The 17,501-nt window shown below is 33.8% G+C and overlaps 2 protein-coding genes across 2 annotated transcripts in view; one reads left to right on the forward strand and one right to left on the reverse strand.

Moving 5' to 3' along the window:
* LOC135836458 (uncharacterized) overlaps positions 1-17,501 on the forward strand; it is a 145,038-nt gene that overhangs the window by 77,198 nt on the left and 50,339 nt on the right. The window lies entirely within an intron of this gene.
* LOC135833786 (uncharacterized) lies at positions 12,865-17,457 on the reverse strand. The gene is made up of 8 exons (XM_065347543.1): positions 17,308-17,457; positions 17,069-17,233; positions 16,750-16,969; positions 16,593-16,672; positions 16,414-16,486; positions 16,119-16,298; positions 15,864-16,042; positions 12,865-13,016 (listed from the first exon to the last, which is right to left on the reverse strand). Exons 1-8 carry the CDS (start codon positions 17,365-17,367, stop codon positions 12,942-12,944), a joined length of 1,032 nt encoding a protein of 343 aa, XP_065203615.1. The 5' UTR covers positions 17,368-17,457; the 3' UTR covers positions 12,865-12,941.

The following is a 17,501-nucleotide window of genomic DNA, read 5'->3' on the forward strand; positions in this document are numbered from 1 at the left end:
TGGTCAGTACTTTTAGTTTATTAAAATTCGGTTTTTCGGATAAAATATAGCGAGGGACGAAAGCATTCCCTTTGAAGGCATAGTCGACCAAAAATTGGCTGACTGATATGAGAAAAAAATACCAATTTTTCCAATTGATGGCTTATAAGAAAATTTTGTTTTTATTTTTCAAGTTTTAAAAGCCTCAAATATAGAATTTTTTCAATTTTTTTTTTTTTTTTTTTTTTTTTTTTTTTTTTTTTTTTTTTGAAAGAGATTGATATTTTTGACTTTACAAATTTATTCAGAATTGGAATGACTTTTTTTTTAGAAACTTTAGTTCCGAAAAAAAGCCTAAGCGAAGTGAGGCCAAAAGCTCTCAAAATGTTGCATTTCAGGAAGTAAAAAACATTTTTCTCTTTGTGAGGAGTTTATTTTTGGATTTCAACATTTTTTGAATTTGAATAATAGAATTTTAGAAATTTTGATTTTGAAAAAGAAAAACCAACAGGCCTGAGCGAAGCGAGGGCTGTAGTTTTCGAAAATTTATAGGTAATTCAAGTGTCTAGTGAATTATTATTTTCTGACAAGAATCCAATTTCTTCATTATATTTGACATTATTGAAAGTTGGGTACCTTTACCTTGAGTAGATATTTTCCATGTCCAGAAATTCAAAAACAGAACCACTGAATTTCAAAAAAGTGCTATTCAAGTTCCAGAAAAGTCGGCAAATAAGTCTCCTTATTAGGACTAAAAATTTTTAAAATTTAGGCAAAGTTAGCAAATAACAGGCTTTTTAATATCTGACTACTGGGGCCATCCCCTCTACCCCTCATAGTTTCGTCTCTGAATATAGCACAAAATTTCTGAAAAGAGCAACATGAACACGGATATTGTAGCAATTACTAAGAAGTGAACTTTGAAATTTCCAAACTAGAAAATTTGACATCTGAATTAAAACGCTTAAAGGGATGCAATCTTCTGATAAAGCCAACATTCATTCAACATGTTTTTAAAAATGAGAAAATAATTACGTTATGAGCAACCAAAACGATGCTACTTCACGAGCGGCCGAGTTAACGAAGGAAGTACCCAAACTGTTATTTGCCAATCTGTTCGAGCGGTTGCCTATCTTCAGGTCTTCAAGGGGTAACACACGCGCCGTATTTGTTTGGCCTGACATGAGCCTAGTTTAGAAATTGAAGGAGCAACGATGTACGCATTTTGGGAAACCCTATTTTTAACCATGGTTTCTGGTATAATTTTTGCAAGACGAACAAAGAAGGTTCTCTCACGCAAAATATCTTTCCTGTGAAATTGAAGGCTCTACAAGCAAATCAATTTTCAACGATGTGCTAAAATTTCTCTAACGTAAACTACTGTTTTCTGATCTTTCAATTTCAAGTTGGACAATATCACGATATAACATTTTTTGATCATCTTGAAAAAATACACGAGAATTTACCTTCAAAATTTACGAAAATTCAACTTTTGACAATTTTGAGAAACTTGCAAAAAAAATTATAATTTTGATCAGTTTTCAAAAATTACCCTAAAAATTACGATGATGAAGAAGCGTGAAAACCTCGTTGTCTTTTCGTAGGTATATTTTTTGGGCGTGAGAAAATCCTCGCGTCAGGTCCGAAAAATCATTCCAATCTATTTACAAATTACTTATTTATATACTACTACGAATTGAAATTGAAAATAGTAGGTAATAAATCCGCATCCCAAACACACACTTAATTAATCCATCTTCGAATCGCCGTCGAAAAGTAATCATCTACGAGGTAAAAAAAATACCACCGTCGCTGGATATTCATCGATAAAATTACGTGTATGAGGCGAACAAGACGACGTCGTCGCGGACGCGAGACGAACACCGTCAAATCAAACACCATATATAGTTTAACAATGTTAGGAAAATACACGCTTAAATTACACCTTAAAGATGCCGATGCTTGAATAAACTGGTCGATAAAAAAAGTGGAATAAATCAATTAAAGGTAATCAATGAATGAGGCGTTATTTAATGACTTCATAAAATTAGCCCTGGCAACAAGTCCAAGAAAAAAGGCTCGTTCGGCAATCGTAAAGATAATTGCATTTTCAACATCATTTACAACTTATTTGTTACGATCTCATTAGTCTCGTATGTACCTAAAAGGTGATTGGCATATACAAATACCGCGCAGCAATTACCTCAAAATCGAATTTCTATTCGAACTCGTAGTTTAAAAAAAATAGAGAAAATTTTCGCATTTTCCAAAGGGCTAAAAATGGCGTCTATCGTATTCATAAATCGTATTTTTAATTATTTTCAAACACGCCAATTTACAGCAGCAGCAGCAGCAAAAGAAAACTAATTCCATCGGAGTAATACGTCTTATACCCGTAAATTCACCCATCGCGTACATAAAACTGCTGGTTAATCTCATAAAACAAGACAAGAACTTTATAATAATCAACCGAATAGCATTTCCAATGTTATTAACATAAAATAACTACCGAATGATACAGTATTATACGCGTACGGTGCTACGATATTATGAATAAACCAGTTGGACGACTATTATCGTGAATTTTGAGAACACCTACCGACCAATTTTTCCCTATGTCTTTTTCACGCAACCGAATACCTATAGTAAAATTTTTATAAGCCGAAATCTGAACGAATTTATTACCCTAGTAAAATTTACCTAATAATATCTTTCGTGTTAAAATGTCAATGTAACAGGTAACGAAAATCCGTGTTCTATTATTTACATAAAAAAACCGTAAAAGATAATTGGACGAAAAAGCGTACATGTCGCATGGTTTCAGCAAACGCCATCTTTCAATGGCATTTTACTCACCTATCTCCTGATAGTGTTTCGCTATTAACTACACGCTGTGCGGTATTCGGCTTCCGATACATTGTTTGGAATTCGTTTAAATTTGACCAAAATTTTTTTTACGACGTATTAAACGAGTTTTTAAAAGAGACCCGAAGCCTAGAGGCGTCAAATTTAGCCTATTCGTAAATATAGATTTTCATCGTAATGATCACAAATCAGTGTTTTTAAACTGGATAGGCACTCGATTGGCGAAATAGTTTATAGATATATGAGATATGGGAACAGAACCTATAACTTCGCACACGCCCAAAAAAAGAGTGAACGAAATTTAAATGCGTCCTCGAGTGTTCGTTGATTGGAACAATAGAAGTGGCATGATTTGTATTAAAATTTCATGAAGATATTTTGGAGGTTCGTTTGGGTACTTCAGGATGGTTTCAAATTCAATCGAGATTTTGGTAGAAATTTTGTTCCAATTTTATCAGAAAATCGAAAAAAGCCATTTTTCATATCAACCTTTTTGATGGTTGAAAATTAGTGTATTTTTTATTACTAGTCAATTACAGTAGTCTTTCATCATCTTGTTCCGTCTTTCTTATGAATATTCCTAAAGTAACCAACCAATCAGTATAAAATTTTCAGGATACTTCTTGTGGAGTATTTTGCACAACCAACATATGGAAAGGACACTACAATTTTTCAAATTCGAATACGAATTGATTCAATTTTTGAATCTTTCATTTTGCATTTACCCCTGCCTGGGGTAATTTCAAAATTGGATGTCACTTTTTTGGATAATTGACTTTTTGAATTTTTTTCTTGATATACTCGTATTCATAGGTATTTCCTAGAACACTATCTTCATTTTAATAGTCAAACGAGTAAAAAATGTAAAAAAAACAGGCACATTGTGAAACTTTGACAGGGTGTCAATTCTCCTGTAAACTCTGAAAACCTGGAGCAGTCTGGGAATTTTAGAATTTTCAGCATATTTTTCTATTCAAAAGTCACGGAATTTTGTGAAAAAAATCAACTGTGTAATCACTAGGTACGTCTTTTAGTTACTTCAAACAGATTTTTCCATTTCTTATGATAAAATAATTCACCTTCGCTTTGCTCAGGCAATTTTTTATCATGTTTTTTCTTGCATAAAATAAGGATTTAGTAATTTGCTGAAATTGTCAGAAGTCTTGCATGTATTGCCAAAATGCCAAAATTTTCGTTTTTTTTTCAATCAAAGAATACGTGACCAAAAAAATCGCGATTTCTTCTGCTCTCGACCCTTGAAGTGGTATGACCTCTGGTGAGAAATAATTCCCTATTTTTGGAAAATTCGGGCTGTGGTGGGACTTTTAACTTCCAAAAATTTTGAAAAATCCAACTTCAATGCATTTTTAAAATTCAATTTCAAGTTCTAACACTTTAAAAAATTCTCTTTTGAGTAAAATGAACTATCATCAGGATATTGACCCCATCCCTAGAAAACCAAGTCGGTCACTTGGAATAACTGAAATTCGTATTTTACATTTAAAAATGTCACCTATTTTAGAGGGTCAGCTTGGTTTTCAATGGAGGGGGCTAAAATTGTCATGAGAGTTTATTTCACTCAAAAAAGACTTTTTGGAGATAACAAAACTTGAAATTTATTAGTAGATATTTTATAAAAAATTTTAAAATTGAGGGGCCCACCGCAGCCCGGTTTTTTTGGGAATGGATAAAATAGAAAATAGGGATTCATTTTCTCACCAGAGGTCACCACTTCGGGTGTTGGGAGGGAGGAAAATCTCAACTTTGAAAATAAGGACCACCCTAGTCCTGCTGTTTGCCGAAATTGAACGAAGTTTCTGTCGAGTTAGATTTTTATTAAAAATGAAAAGTTCTGGTTCTTTCGGTGATTTTTTTTTCTGCGTTGAAATTTGTATTGCCCATGTTTTTTCACTTTTTTGGTTATTTTTTGAGTTTTTTTTAAAGATAATTCAAGTCACTTTTTTCGAAAAAAATGAGTACGAGCACTGGAATTTCGAAAAACCATTGACTAAATTTGAAAATTTCTACATTAAAAAAATCGATTTCTTTATGAAATTGTTCTATTTTTTGAGTTATTATAAATTTTCCAAAGCTTTTGCCCTCGCAATGCTCTTTCAAAAGCTTAAAAAATGTAATAATTAAGTCGAAAAATTACAGAAATAATACTGAAATCAGAATACTTGATGCAACTGATGCTTTCATTACAAAAAGAGGGGCGTGCGGCAGGGTAAATATGCATCGATTGAGTTCAAGTTTTTAATGTGTTTTTTTCTCATGGACTGGCATCAAACAAGGGAGGGGGGGTCCCCACTAGAAAAAACATAATTTTTTCCACCAAGTACAAATAAGGGCCACTCTATTGAGCAAACAGTTGTGTTTGAAAAAAAGGACACTTTTCAAGTAGGTATACCATCTTGAAGAGAAAAACATCAAATGGTCATAATTATGTTTTTGAAGGAAAGAAATATCATTTTGAGAACTCTTGAAATTGAAAAAATTAATTTTTAGCTTCTTTAATTTGTTTGAGTAGTGCCTAAGGTTCAAGCGTTATGACATGGAAGTATGTACCCAAGACATCGATAGACCTCTAGAACCTCCTCCTCCTCCTTCCCCCTTCAGGGCTTGTACTCGGTTACTTTTTAAGTAACCAAGTTACTAAAGTTACTAATAGTAACTTTTGGTTACTTTTTAAAAATTTTGGTTACTAAAAGTTACTTTTTCTGAGTTTTTTTCACATATTTCCTTTTTTTTTCTTCAAAATTTTACCCAGAACTCTTTTTCTTTTCATCAAAAATGATGCTGTTTTACCTCTCAGGAATTGTGAATTTTCAAAAGCTTTTGCCCTCGCTTCGCTCGGGCTTTTATTCATATTTCTATGAATATACGTAATAATCTCCTGAAAAATTGAAAATTTTGAAGCCAAGAAAATCAACTTTATTACTTACATTATCAGGAATGACGTTGTTTTACGTCTCATATTATCAATTTCGCAGCTTTCGCCCTCGCTTCGCTCGGGCGTTTCCTCATTTTTACACGTAACAAATAGATACTTAGGTATATGTAATTTTCTGAAAACTTTTAAAATTTGAAAGTTTTGAAGCCACGAAAATCAACTTCTTGCTTGAAAAATGAGGTTGTTTTATGTTTCGAATCATAAATTTTTCGCAGCTTTCGCCCTCGCTTCGCTCGGGCAGATATGAATTCTACTACTACAATTTTCAAACATTTCCTAAAATGGAAAAATGAACTCGACAAATTCCAAACACATAATGTAATCAATATCTGACCAATTATTTGGAAAAATCATGTTGGGTGGAGGGGGTAGAGTAAACGTTGAGAAAATTTAGCGTGAAAAGTTGGGAGAATTTCAGTCTCCCCCCCCCCTCCAACACATCGCTTCATCAGACCTCTGAAAATAAAATGTAGTAGGTAGTTTAAAGTTTTGTATGGATCAGAGTTTTTCGGTCACCTCACCTTTATTTTTTGCATTGAAAATTTTATTGGTCACTTTTTTGGTTACTTTTTGGTTACTTTTTGGTTACTTTTTCCAGCTTTTTTGGTTACTAAAGTTACTTTTTTTGAGAAAAATTTGAGTACAAGCCCTGCCCTTCCAAAAAATGAATTTTGTAACATTTGAATCAAATGTTGGGCTCCTGTCAGAGAGGTAAAATATCGATCTAAGGTTTACTGTTTTTCTTATGTCTTGCTGATATCTTAGTTATGATGTGTTGCATGGGCTCCATCAAATTTCAAATAAAATTGAAAAACGACCTGCCTTACTTGACATTGCCGTGATTCTTCTCAAGACAGCTTCAGAAAATCCTAAGGAAAGCAAACTAAGCTTGTTGAGAGATCGCACCGTCGCGTCGTAACTCTTAAGTAACAACTTACCTGTATTATTGGCTTAGATTCAAAGTTACATTAGCTGAAATCACTTCGTTTTAAGTTTGTATGGCTTTAGAAAAGTTTAATCAGATGATAATCTTGTAGAGAGCTAGGAGCATTTTTTTGAAAATATTTTGAATTTTTTCATCATTTCTCTCGCTTCTTCCACCGAAAATAAACGACTTAATAATGAATTAAAAATCTCGATACAAGATTAGTGAAATTTGAACTTATCGTTCACGAAATTGAGACCAATTAATCATCAATGGCAACGAAATTAAATTGACTCAGTATTTCACTACTCTCCTTCACCTTCTCACCATACATATAATCGATTCGGTGTTGAATAAAATGCACATGTTGACATTAATTAGTATCACGTTTGAACCTATTTATACTAATAATACCTGCGCATATACTCGAAAAAAGCGGCACGATGCCAGTAGCGTTATTAAGGAGACTTAAGGAACATATACCCTACGAAGTGGCCAACAACAAATTGTAATGGAAAACGACCATTGTGAATTATTTTATAACGACCAAAGAATAAATTTAAAAAGAGTGTGTCCACACCAATTTGCATACTGAGATAATGGAGGTAAATTTTTCATTTAAAACATTCATCCGTAAGAAATCGAGAAGCTATTGAGAGAAAACAAGCCAATCTTCTCCAATCGCTCGAGAAAGGAAAAAAATGACCATCATTAGAGAATCTCGCGGTAAGCTGAAGAAAAAATTAATTAAAATTTATATAAAAACGTTAACCAGCGAGCCGAAAAAATATACCCGTGAGGGGAACATCTGTCGTTAATCGATGTCACCTAGATATCGAATGAAGAGCTGCTGTGGTGCAGACTGCAGAGCAGTGTTATGGTTTACCATTACCAGACCCAAAGTACACTTTGAAATCACCTTTACCAAATTGAATTGCTGTTTTCACTTCAGTCTGAACACGGTTTTACATTATTTTCTAACAAGCGGTCCGAAATTATTAACATGTTTTATCCGCAGTTATCAACTAACACGGCAATCTGTAGTGGTAGGCATTTTAGCAGACTGAAAAATACCATATCTTTATGGAGTGGCAACGCTAATGATCATGATATATAGCACGGGATTCTTGTTAGTGGATTTTATTTTAACTATTATACCTGGTACCGGGTTCTCAAAACGAACTCAATTTATCAGACTCTCGGTTTCAGTCGTCCTCCTACCTTTTTTTTCTTCTCTTTTTCCTTCGTTCTACCGCGTCTCTTCTTCTCTGTGTTCATCTGCGCGATAATCTGCTGCCACTAACAACCACTATATCTCTACTATATGTACTAATACTCGATGATACTAATGGAGGTATTCTCGGCTCTATCTACACCGTTCGTATTTCAATGAGGTTTCAATTAGATTTATGATCGAGTTCGGTGGGGTTTTTCAACGTATTTATTAATATTCGTATTTTGCTTCTTTTATTCTCGTATGCATTTGTTAGGTGAAATTTTATGCAGATGATGATGAAGATACAATTGAGTGGGTGAGGTGTTGGGGTAAGGGGATGGAGTGATTCGCGAATGGGTATCTTGTTGTTAAAGGTGAGAGATTGATTTGTGTATCTCGATTTGGGTGAAAAGTTTCTAGATCAAGCTGTGCCATTTTGCTCGAGGCAAAGGTAGTCTACTTACAGTTCAACACCGACTTACATTTGCGGCCGCAAGGTGCAATACCTGTTTTTGACTTTGACTTCATAGTAATGTTCGCTGATGTGTCAGAACAGACGCATTTTGAATTTTCGCGGTTGCACAACAGGAATAGCGGAGCTCAAAACCCACAATTTTCGAAATTACAAATCATATACTAGGCGCTCCCTTGACTCCGAGTGTATACAGGGTGTCCGGGGAGTGGTGGTACAAACTTCAGATTTGGATATAACCGGGTACGACTAAGAAAAAACGTTATATGAACAGGTTGCCTATCTTGAAAATTGAAGGGGCAAAATTACATTTTAATAATAAGCAAATAAAATGAAAATTTTGATGATGGGAACTGGTAGTACTTTGAAAACTGAGCAAATTTTGTCCATACAAATTTTTGCCTAACTTGAAAATTGAAGGGGCTATGACCACATTTAGAATAAAAAAAGATTCGAAGAAAAAATCAATAGCGAAAATGGATTCTAAATTCAAAATTGATCAAATTTTGTTCTCTTCGATTTTTGGCCCAGATCAAAATTGGAGGAGCTACGCGACATTCAAAGTATGAGAAATTTCAAGGGTTGCTCAATTTTTTGGAAATTTCTTTTACTTTAAATGTTGCGTAGATCCTTCAATTTTGACTTAAGGAAAAAATTGAAAAGAACAAAATCTGATCAATTTTGAATGTATAATCCATTTTCGCTATTGATTTTTTCTTCCGAGTCTTTTTTTATTCTAAATGTGGTCATAGCCCCTTCAATTTTCAAGTTAGGCAAAAATTTGTAGGGACAAAATTTGCTCAGTTTTCAAAGTACTACCAGTTCCCACCATCAAAATTTTCATTTTATTTGTTTATTATTAAAATGTAATTTTGCCCCTTCAATTTTCAAGATAGGCAACTTGTCCTAATAACGTTTTTTTTAAGTCGTACCCGGTTATATCCAAATCTGAAGTTTTGACATCCACTCACCAGACACCCTGTATGTACTTGAGCTGGACAGCTGCCCGATGGGGCGCTAAAGCCCCTTGATTGTGATTTTTGGACAAATGTATCGCAAAAATGGTTACGTTGATGTCATCAAGTGAGGGGCCCAAATAAAATTCTCGTTCATAGCTTACAGGAATGAGTTTCACGTTCATTGAACCAAAGTACGTGAAAATACTTCTTGCATAATAGGGTGTGTTCGAATTTTATTGTTGCACCGCCGCCTCCAATTTCGAGTAAAAATGTACCGAAGTAGAATTATTCAAAAGTGACCTCGTGACCTGTCAAAATAAGTTGAAAATTCACAAAAAATCCAAATATTTCAACGAAAATGTTTTTTGAGCATTTTTGGTGAATTTCGATCAATTGATCGTTAATATTTTTGAAAAGGTACCATGTGACCTATCAAAATGAGTTAGAATTTCGCGAGAAATTCAAATATTTCGACGGAAAGGTTTTTCTAGCATTTTTGTAGAATTTTGTGCTCAGAATTGGGTTATGATTTTTGGGATTTTTTAAAACATGCCTTCAAAATAGGTTTCAAGTGCTCAAAAGTTGTTTTGATTGGAATTTTTGATTTTCTGTCAAAATTTAAACTCGCATTTTGATGAATTGTAGGGCACCTTTTTGAAAAAAACCGAAAGTTATGGCTCAATTTTGGGCTATTCTTTCAAAATACTTGAAATCAGCATTTTTGTCCGAATAATTCAATTTTTCTCGAAATTTTAACCCTCTTTAATAGGTCGTAGTCGTATAGCACTGAAAAATACCAAAAACCATGGCCCAATTTTAAGCATAAAGTTCTTCAAAAATGTTCATAAAACGTCTTCGTCGAAGCATTGAATTTTTTACAAAATTTCTACCAACCTATTTTGATATGGGAAGTAACCAACAGTAATCGATGAGAAAATCTTTTGAGCTTGAGACTTCACTCCCTCCTATTGTGAAATTGCTAAAATCCAAAATACGTTCTTTCTGACGTTTTAGACGCTTGCTAATTTCTAGAAAAAGCCTGCTAAATTTTTTGGGCAGGGAAATTTCCAACCAAATTAACCAAATTTGATTTCTAGAACTCTTTGAGTAGGTAATGATTTTTGGTATTTCTGAAAAAATGTCATATGACCTATCAAAATAGATTGAAATTTTGCGAAAAATTCAAATATTTCGGCGGAAAGGTTTTTTGAGCATTTTTGTAAAATTTTGTGCTCAGAATTAGGTTTGGAATTTTTGAAAATGTGCCTTACGACCTATCAAAATGGTCAAAATACTTGAAAATTGTTTTGATTGGAATTGTTGATTTTCTATCGAAAATACATATTTGAACCCGTTTTGATAAATTGTAGGGCATCTTTTTTTTCTTTTTTTAAAACGAAAGTCGTGGCCCAATTTTGGACTCAAATTCTTCCAAAATACTTGAAATTAACATTTTCGTCCAAATAATTTAATTTTTCTCGAAATTTTAACCCACTTTGGTAGGTCGCATGGCTCTTGAAATACCAAAACCCATGACCCAATTTTAAGCATAAAGTTCTTCTGAAAATAATCTTGAAACATCTTTTTTGAAGATTTGAATTTTTCTCAAAATTTCTACTTACCCATTTTGATATGGAAAGTAACCAACACTAATCTATGAGAAAATCTTCCGGGCTTGAGTCATTTTGACAATTGGGGCTTTTTAAGCTCCACTCCCTTCCTATTATGCAATAGGCAAAATCCAAAATACGTTCTTACTGACGTTTCAGACTCTTGATAATTTGTAGAAAAAGCCTGTTGAATTTTTTGGACAGGAAAATTTTCAACCAAATTCGATTTCTGGAACTTTTTGGACTATTGATTGGGAGGTATTGATGATTGAACATTTTTACCCTTCTTGCCATTATATTCTCAATTGACTCGTAGAATTCTCAAATTTCTGTTGGTTCATCTTCTCTATCCACACCCCCTCAATGTGAAATCGATACTAGATGATTATCTTCTATCGAATTTTTTGCTAAAGGTAACCAAATTTTTCCCAATCCAAAGAACCTTCAGGCTGATTGAGTTTCGTTTAATCTACCGCAGCCAAAAATAATCCCATTAATAAAGGATTAACGGTACATCTGATAACAATTATAAATTCCTGCATCATTTAATATGTTCATTATATCGAATTTCTCAAGAAGAACAAACACCCGAGTAGGGTATTTTCTCAGCATCGCGACCGTTAAATTTATTCCGTTTTCGAGCCATAATCAGAAAATGGTACGTAATAAACCGATGGTGTTTAGTTAGATACCTACCTCTACATACAAGAGGGAGAAAAAAGAAAAATGGTGGAAAAAAACAATAGTGTCACGACTCGGTTAATTTTCTCTTTTGCAAAAGCCAGCCAGCCAGTGTTTTGGAATCATAATTATTAACGTCTATATTAAATATTTATGTCCTGATTAAAAGGTGGCTCGTGTTATTGGAACTTAACGTGGGCGGCTTGATTTATGGCCATATAGCGCCGTGGGATTCTTATAAAACGAGACTATTAGTTCCCACCATGATACCTTCTTCAAGTGCATCGTCGTTACCAACAAGTACACAAGTTTATACGAGTAAAGAAAAACGACGTTAATTGCCTCGAGTTTGTTGGGCTTTTGAGGTGATCCACGATGCGAATTTTTCACTCGTGTTTGGAGGTTCGAATTGAGAAATATTTTCCATCGCCATAATTCACCTTATACGTATACCTACGAATACGAGTAGAAATGGCGCACGTTTTTATAACAGGTGATTTTTAACGAGTGGTAATTAATTGACGAAATGATCGCGTGACGTGTGATGTATATTTTTACAAGCAGAATCGAATGGTTTATTTGAGTTTTGGTCAAGGTCGCGAGGGCAATGCTCGATTTTTTTCTCATTTTTGAAATCGTACTTATATTTTTTGATCACCTTATACTCGTATGCTGTAACGAAGCTTTTTTGCTTTTCGTTTTCCATACTTTTTTATTCGATGGTACGAGATAATACGTGTATTTTTCCATACGTATTTATCACGCGTTTTCTATATCACTTTAATCACGCGAAATGTGATCACGTTGTAACGTGAAATATCTCTCGTCTGGAATACATTTATACGGCTCGTAAACTAATAGAAATAAATATTCACGATTACGCTGGAATATTACGCTTTTTGCATTTTATACACAGATAATGCAACCGGTTTATAGATTCTTTTTGTACACAATCATTGCAGTAAATGTTGCGAGAAGTCGGGATACTTTTTGGTAAATTGTAATAACGCTAAAATAGCCGTCGTAAAAGGTCATCGGGAGTGTGACCTTGGAAAGGACGTATCTTCGGATATCTTTGTTATTCTACATATGTGTCCGAGGAATTGTGTGCCATTTTTTGACGATTGTTGTTTTATTTTTTGAATTTCTTTTGGCATTGCGGTAATGTTGACTGGTGTGAGAAAAATGTTGAAAATGGTTCTTTTTTGAATTTTTATTGTTGAGGAGTTTTCAATTATTGTAATATGTAGGAACCTTAAAAAGAAGTTACTAGAAATTATTTTATATGTATCCAACTATTGCATCATCGGCTATGGCTGCTAACATTAGGTCAACAGGATCTTGAGGATTGTTCGACTGAAAATGAAAGAAAACAATTTTTAATTCTTTCGTTGAAGCTGTGTTTAGTCAAAATAGATGGTTCAGGTAATAGGAAGAGAAAACTGTGAGGTTGAAAAAGGTATTCAAAATATGAAAAAGTGTACGTGAGGTACGGTATTTCGAGAAAAATTCAGTGTCATGGACCTCTGCAACAAAACATTCATGTATTTGAAAAAATTTGATCTTGAATTTCTTTGAGATAAACTCCAGGACCTTCCTTTTCGCCTTTCGAAATCAACAGTTGGTTTATTCAGAAACGGAACAGGTGACAGTTGAACTATAGGGGGAGGAATACTCGTAGATCAAAAATACAGTATGCTGAGATCCTTGAAAAGGTTGCACACATCCTCTTGAAGTGCTGATTTTTTTTTGGTCTCATTTCGCTCGAATCAGTATAGTAAGCGAATTTATGGACTTGGCTTTTCACTTTTCATGGGTTAGGTTTTTTAGCAGGGAGGTTTCATGGAGTTCTTCTCTCACTTCATTTTATCGATTCTCGAAGTTATTGGGGAATTTTTATTCATCACAGTATTTCCCTAATGTTCTATCATAAATTCATTATCAAGAATGATATTCGATAAAAAGTACTAAATGTGATTTGCAATTCATTGCGTTTCTCATCTTTCTTTTCATTTTCATTTTCGATTTTTTTTTTTTCATTTTGATTTTATGGTGGTGCAAAATTGAACATCATTTTATGTGTGAACACATTACAGAGCTTGGAAGAGTCATACACCCGTGTTTATGGAGGTTGCATGGTGCATACCCTATACCTTGAAGTGAGGACTTTCTCAACATTCATGCTATCAAGGGTTAGAGATGAACCGCTGAGAAATAAAATGCTGTTTGCTGAATTCATACAATTGAGCTACAGCGGTAAAGCTATGTTAAAAGTTGAATAAAACTTGAAAGCAACCAGTAAGCTATAAGAAGACTGAGCAAAGACCCTCTTGCAATCAGCAAACAGCTGATGAAGTGATGACTATCCTGGATCAAAGACGACATAGCCAGGATTTTCTCAAGGAGCAAAACCAGATTTTTAGGCATAAAAAATCGAAGTTCGAGGTGATTTTCTGATAACTTTTCATGATGTGTGATGAAAATGCAAGTAAAATTACTTCTCAAGCGAAACGAGAGTGAAAATTTTTCGCAAAAATGTGTTCAAAAAAACCAAAAAACGTCCATTTTTGCACCTTTTATTTTTAATTTTTGTTCGCAAGGGGGCAATGCCCCCCTTCGCTCCCCTTTGGATACGCCATTAACGATAGATCTTGTATAGATAGATATCTTGGATGAACAGAGACACAGAATATTGGATTTGATAATATTGGATCGATCCCAAACGTTTTGATCAACATTAGTAATTTACAATCAATTTAATTCCATCAATGACTGAATCATTTCAAGTGGTTTGGATCCTTTTACTAATTTACTTGCAATTTTCGATTTTTTTCCTCACGCGTTTACCAAATATTTTCTTGAAAGACATGAATGGCCTTCTTGCTTTTCATCTCGTATAAAATTGTTAATTTGTTTTTGCGAGAAAAAAAAATTAAATTTTCAACCATCAAATTGAAAATTGACCCTTCTGAAAGTTTTCCCGTTGAAAAAAATGATACTGATGTTATAAAATTTTTTAAAATGATTTTCAATTCCTTTATTATAGGTATAGAATTCTTCTTAATAATAACCCCTTCTTTCAATAGCGAATTCTTCAAGTTGAAAGAAATTCAAACGACGAAATGAAACGAAAATTGATAAAATTTCTTGTGCAGGTAAGTCCTTCCTACTTCTGTTATTTCATTTTTCTATTTTTCTTATTTTTGTAATAGGCTCTATTTGTGAAGAACCAACATCACACTTGGGGTCCGGGGAGAGTTTTTTTTCCCGATAGCGAGCTTATAAAATTCTTATTATGGACTTCTGTTTGATTTATTTTTTTTTATTTACTTTTTTAAACTTTTGGAGTACTCCGCCGTACTATTGGATAGAAAATTGCTTGAGGGGTCGAGGTAGGATTTTTTTTTATCAAAAAAGATATTTAGAATTTTGATGCAGAAATTGAGACCTTCAAAAACATTTTTGTATCTTCTTTTTTCATGTTTTTCAACTTTGAAGAGTTCCCTTCGTTGATTTTTTGAACCTGGAGAAGAATCATAAAAGAAATTGAAGAGAAAGATTTGTTTTTTCATATTCTCAGCCACCTTAGGGGATAGAACCTCGAAAATAAGAACTATGTGTCCTGATTTTTCAATTTTATGGAACTTATTTTTGCCTTTCATTCAATAAGATACAGAGATATGCGCCTTCCTGTTTCATTCTTCTTCACGCTGGTACTCTTGTATCATTTCTAGTCTTGTGTCCTTTGCCTTCTGCCATACGTACTTCTTTTCTAACAGCTTTTTTGTTTCCAAGCAAATGATTTTGTAGCACGTGACGTGACACTTGAGATGATAATAATTATTCAGGTAAAGTGAAATCAACCCTTTGGACGTGCGAAGCCGTTTCTCTACCTCTGATTTTGAATTCGTTGTGTTTATTTGTTGGACATTTGGTGCACAATCGTCTCAATTTTTTATCTGAACTTGTTGAGATTTGCACTCTTTCCAGAAAACAATTTTTATCGAGTGAAAACTAAATTGGGAGGTTCTTTGTTAATTTTTTCCTGAATGAAGAACACTTTGAATAGGAATTTGCTGTGATGGATTTGATTCAAATTTTGTGAATTTCTCCACTAATGTAAAAATTTCTATTGTGGAGGAAAAGTGCGCTGTGTTCATAATAGCGAAGTAATTGAATGTGTGCGATAGAAGATTCACTTACCCGAAGATATTGACCTATGGTCATACCATATTTCTTCTTGAACATAAGATTTATCTCATACAGACAGCATTCGGAGTATGGTACAATAAACAGAATTTTCGTAGCATGCTGGTCAAGTTCATTTTGACTGTCGTGAATTCTCGCTGCCACCCAGTCTACTGGATCAAGTATGTAATAAACTGAAACAGACAATATTTTTTTGGTAAATGGGGCGCGAACATTTGCCAAATTTGGTTCCAGTTTTTGGAGTCTTACTCAAACTGGCGTAGCCATATTTTAAATTCGGATCAGATATATTATCGTACACAGCCTGAACCAATGTCTTACCTTTGTTGGCAGCCGGAAACTGATTTATCACTTGTTGAGCAAACTGTATCGATTTCTCCATCAAAATGTAATCTATTAGATTGCGACCGTTATTCCAATTGGTGCATTCTGCAATTTTTACGCAGTTTTCAGAACGTTTTCAGGCATTTCAAATTATGAATGTGTGAAAAATTTAGACTCAAAATTGATTATGCATTATAATGTAGGTACGTATTTTACCTACCTATTCCTAAACCAAATATAGCAGCGTTCACATCGTTGGTATTTACAGATTGAGTGTCAGGCTCGCGATTTCTCTAATGAAAATGAATGCATAATATTCAATGTATTTTCATAAATTCAAGTTCAATATGTAAAATGGTAGCGAAGTAGAGCGCAGATATCTTTTATACTCGTACTTACTCTTATTAATTCTTGAAGAAAATTTCTATAATCATTTTGGGTTCGGGATGATACAGCATCAGCCAGAGTTCCGCCATAATCTGAAATAGAAATTGAAAACACGAAAGCTCACTAGGTTTCCTTTTTCATTTCTAGAATAGAAATATGTATGTATTACAAGGGTTTTTATTGTAAGCGTCTATCACAGCTTGTTTGTCACTACCAGCAACGACCAAAATTTCTATCAATATCGGTCCATAACTTGGGCCCTGGATGATTTCCAAACTAGAGTACATGTAACCTGTGAACGTATTCATTGGTCCGGCTATAGTCGCGTAGAGCAAATCTTGAAAAGTGCTTCCAGTCAGTGGGAAATAATTACCAGGAACTAAAGGATTCTACATACGATTGAATTTATGAATATTTTCCCAAAAGTATGCAGGCAGTGTATAATGAATGACTTGATGAGGCTTTTTGTATTATGTTATTTAACTTACTCCTGAATTCAACCCTGTATACGTATTGTTGATCAACTGCCTTTGATAGAATATTCTATGCGGAAACATTTGATCCAAAACTACAGTTCGATCAGGTGCGATCAAAATATTTTGCGCATCCTGTGAAGGATTTATCAGTGCGGGGGCATTTATTGTCCCATAGTTCTGTAAAATAAATATTTGTAAGTCTGCTTCAATCTCAAATTGTATGAGAAATACATTAAAAAAAATATACTTACGAATACTTGGCCACAATTGATTAAAAAAATTGCCACAAAAAATGTAAAATGAGCCCTCATCTTGGCAATGAAATTATACCAACTGAACTGATCGAAATTTATCGCAAGAAATATATAACTTAGGCAAAAAATGTTTCTATTTTACGAAAGAATCGCTTCATTTTCGTGCTGCATGTAAAGCTATAAATTTTTAT

Source organism: Planococcus citri, chromosome 2 (assembly GCF_950023065.1).
Source record: "Planococcus citri chromosome 2, ihPlaCitr1.1, whole genome shotgun sequence".
NCBI classification, from domain to species: domain Eukaryota; kingdom Metazoa; phylum Arthropoda; class Insecta; order Hemiptera; family Pseudococcidae; genus Planococcus; species Planococcus citri.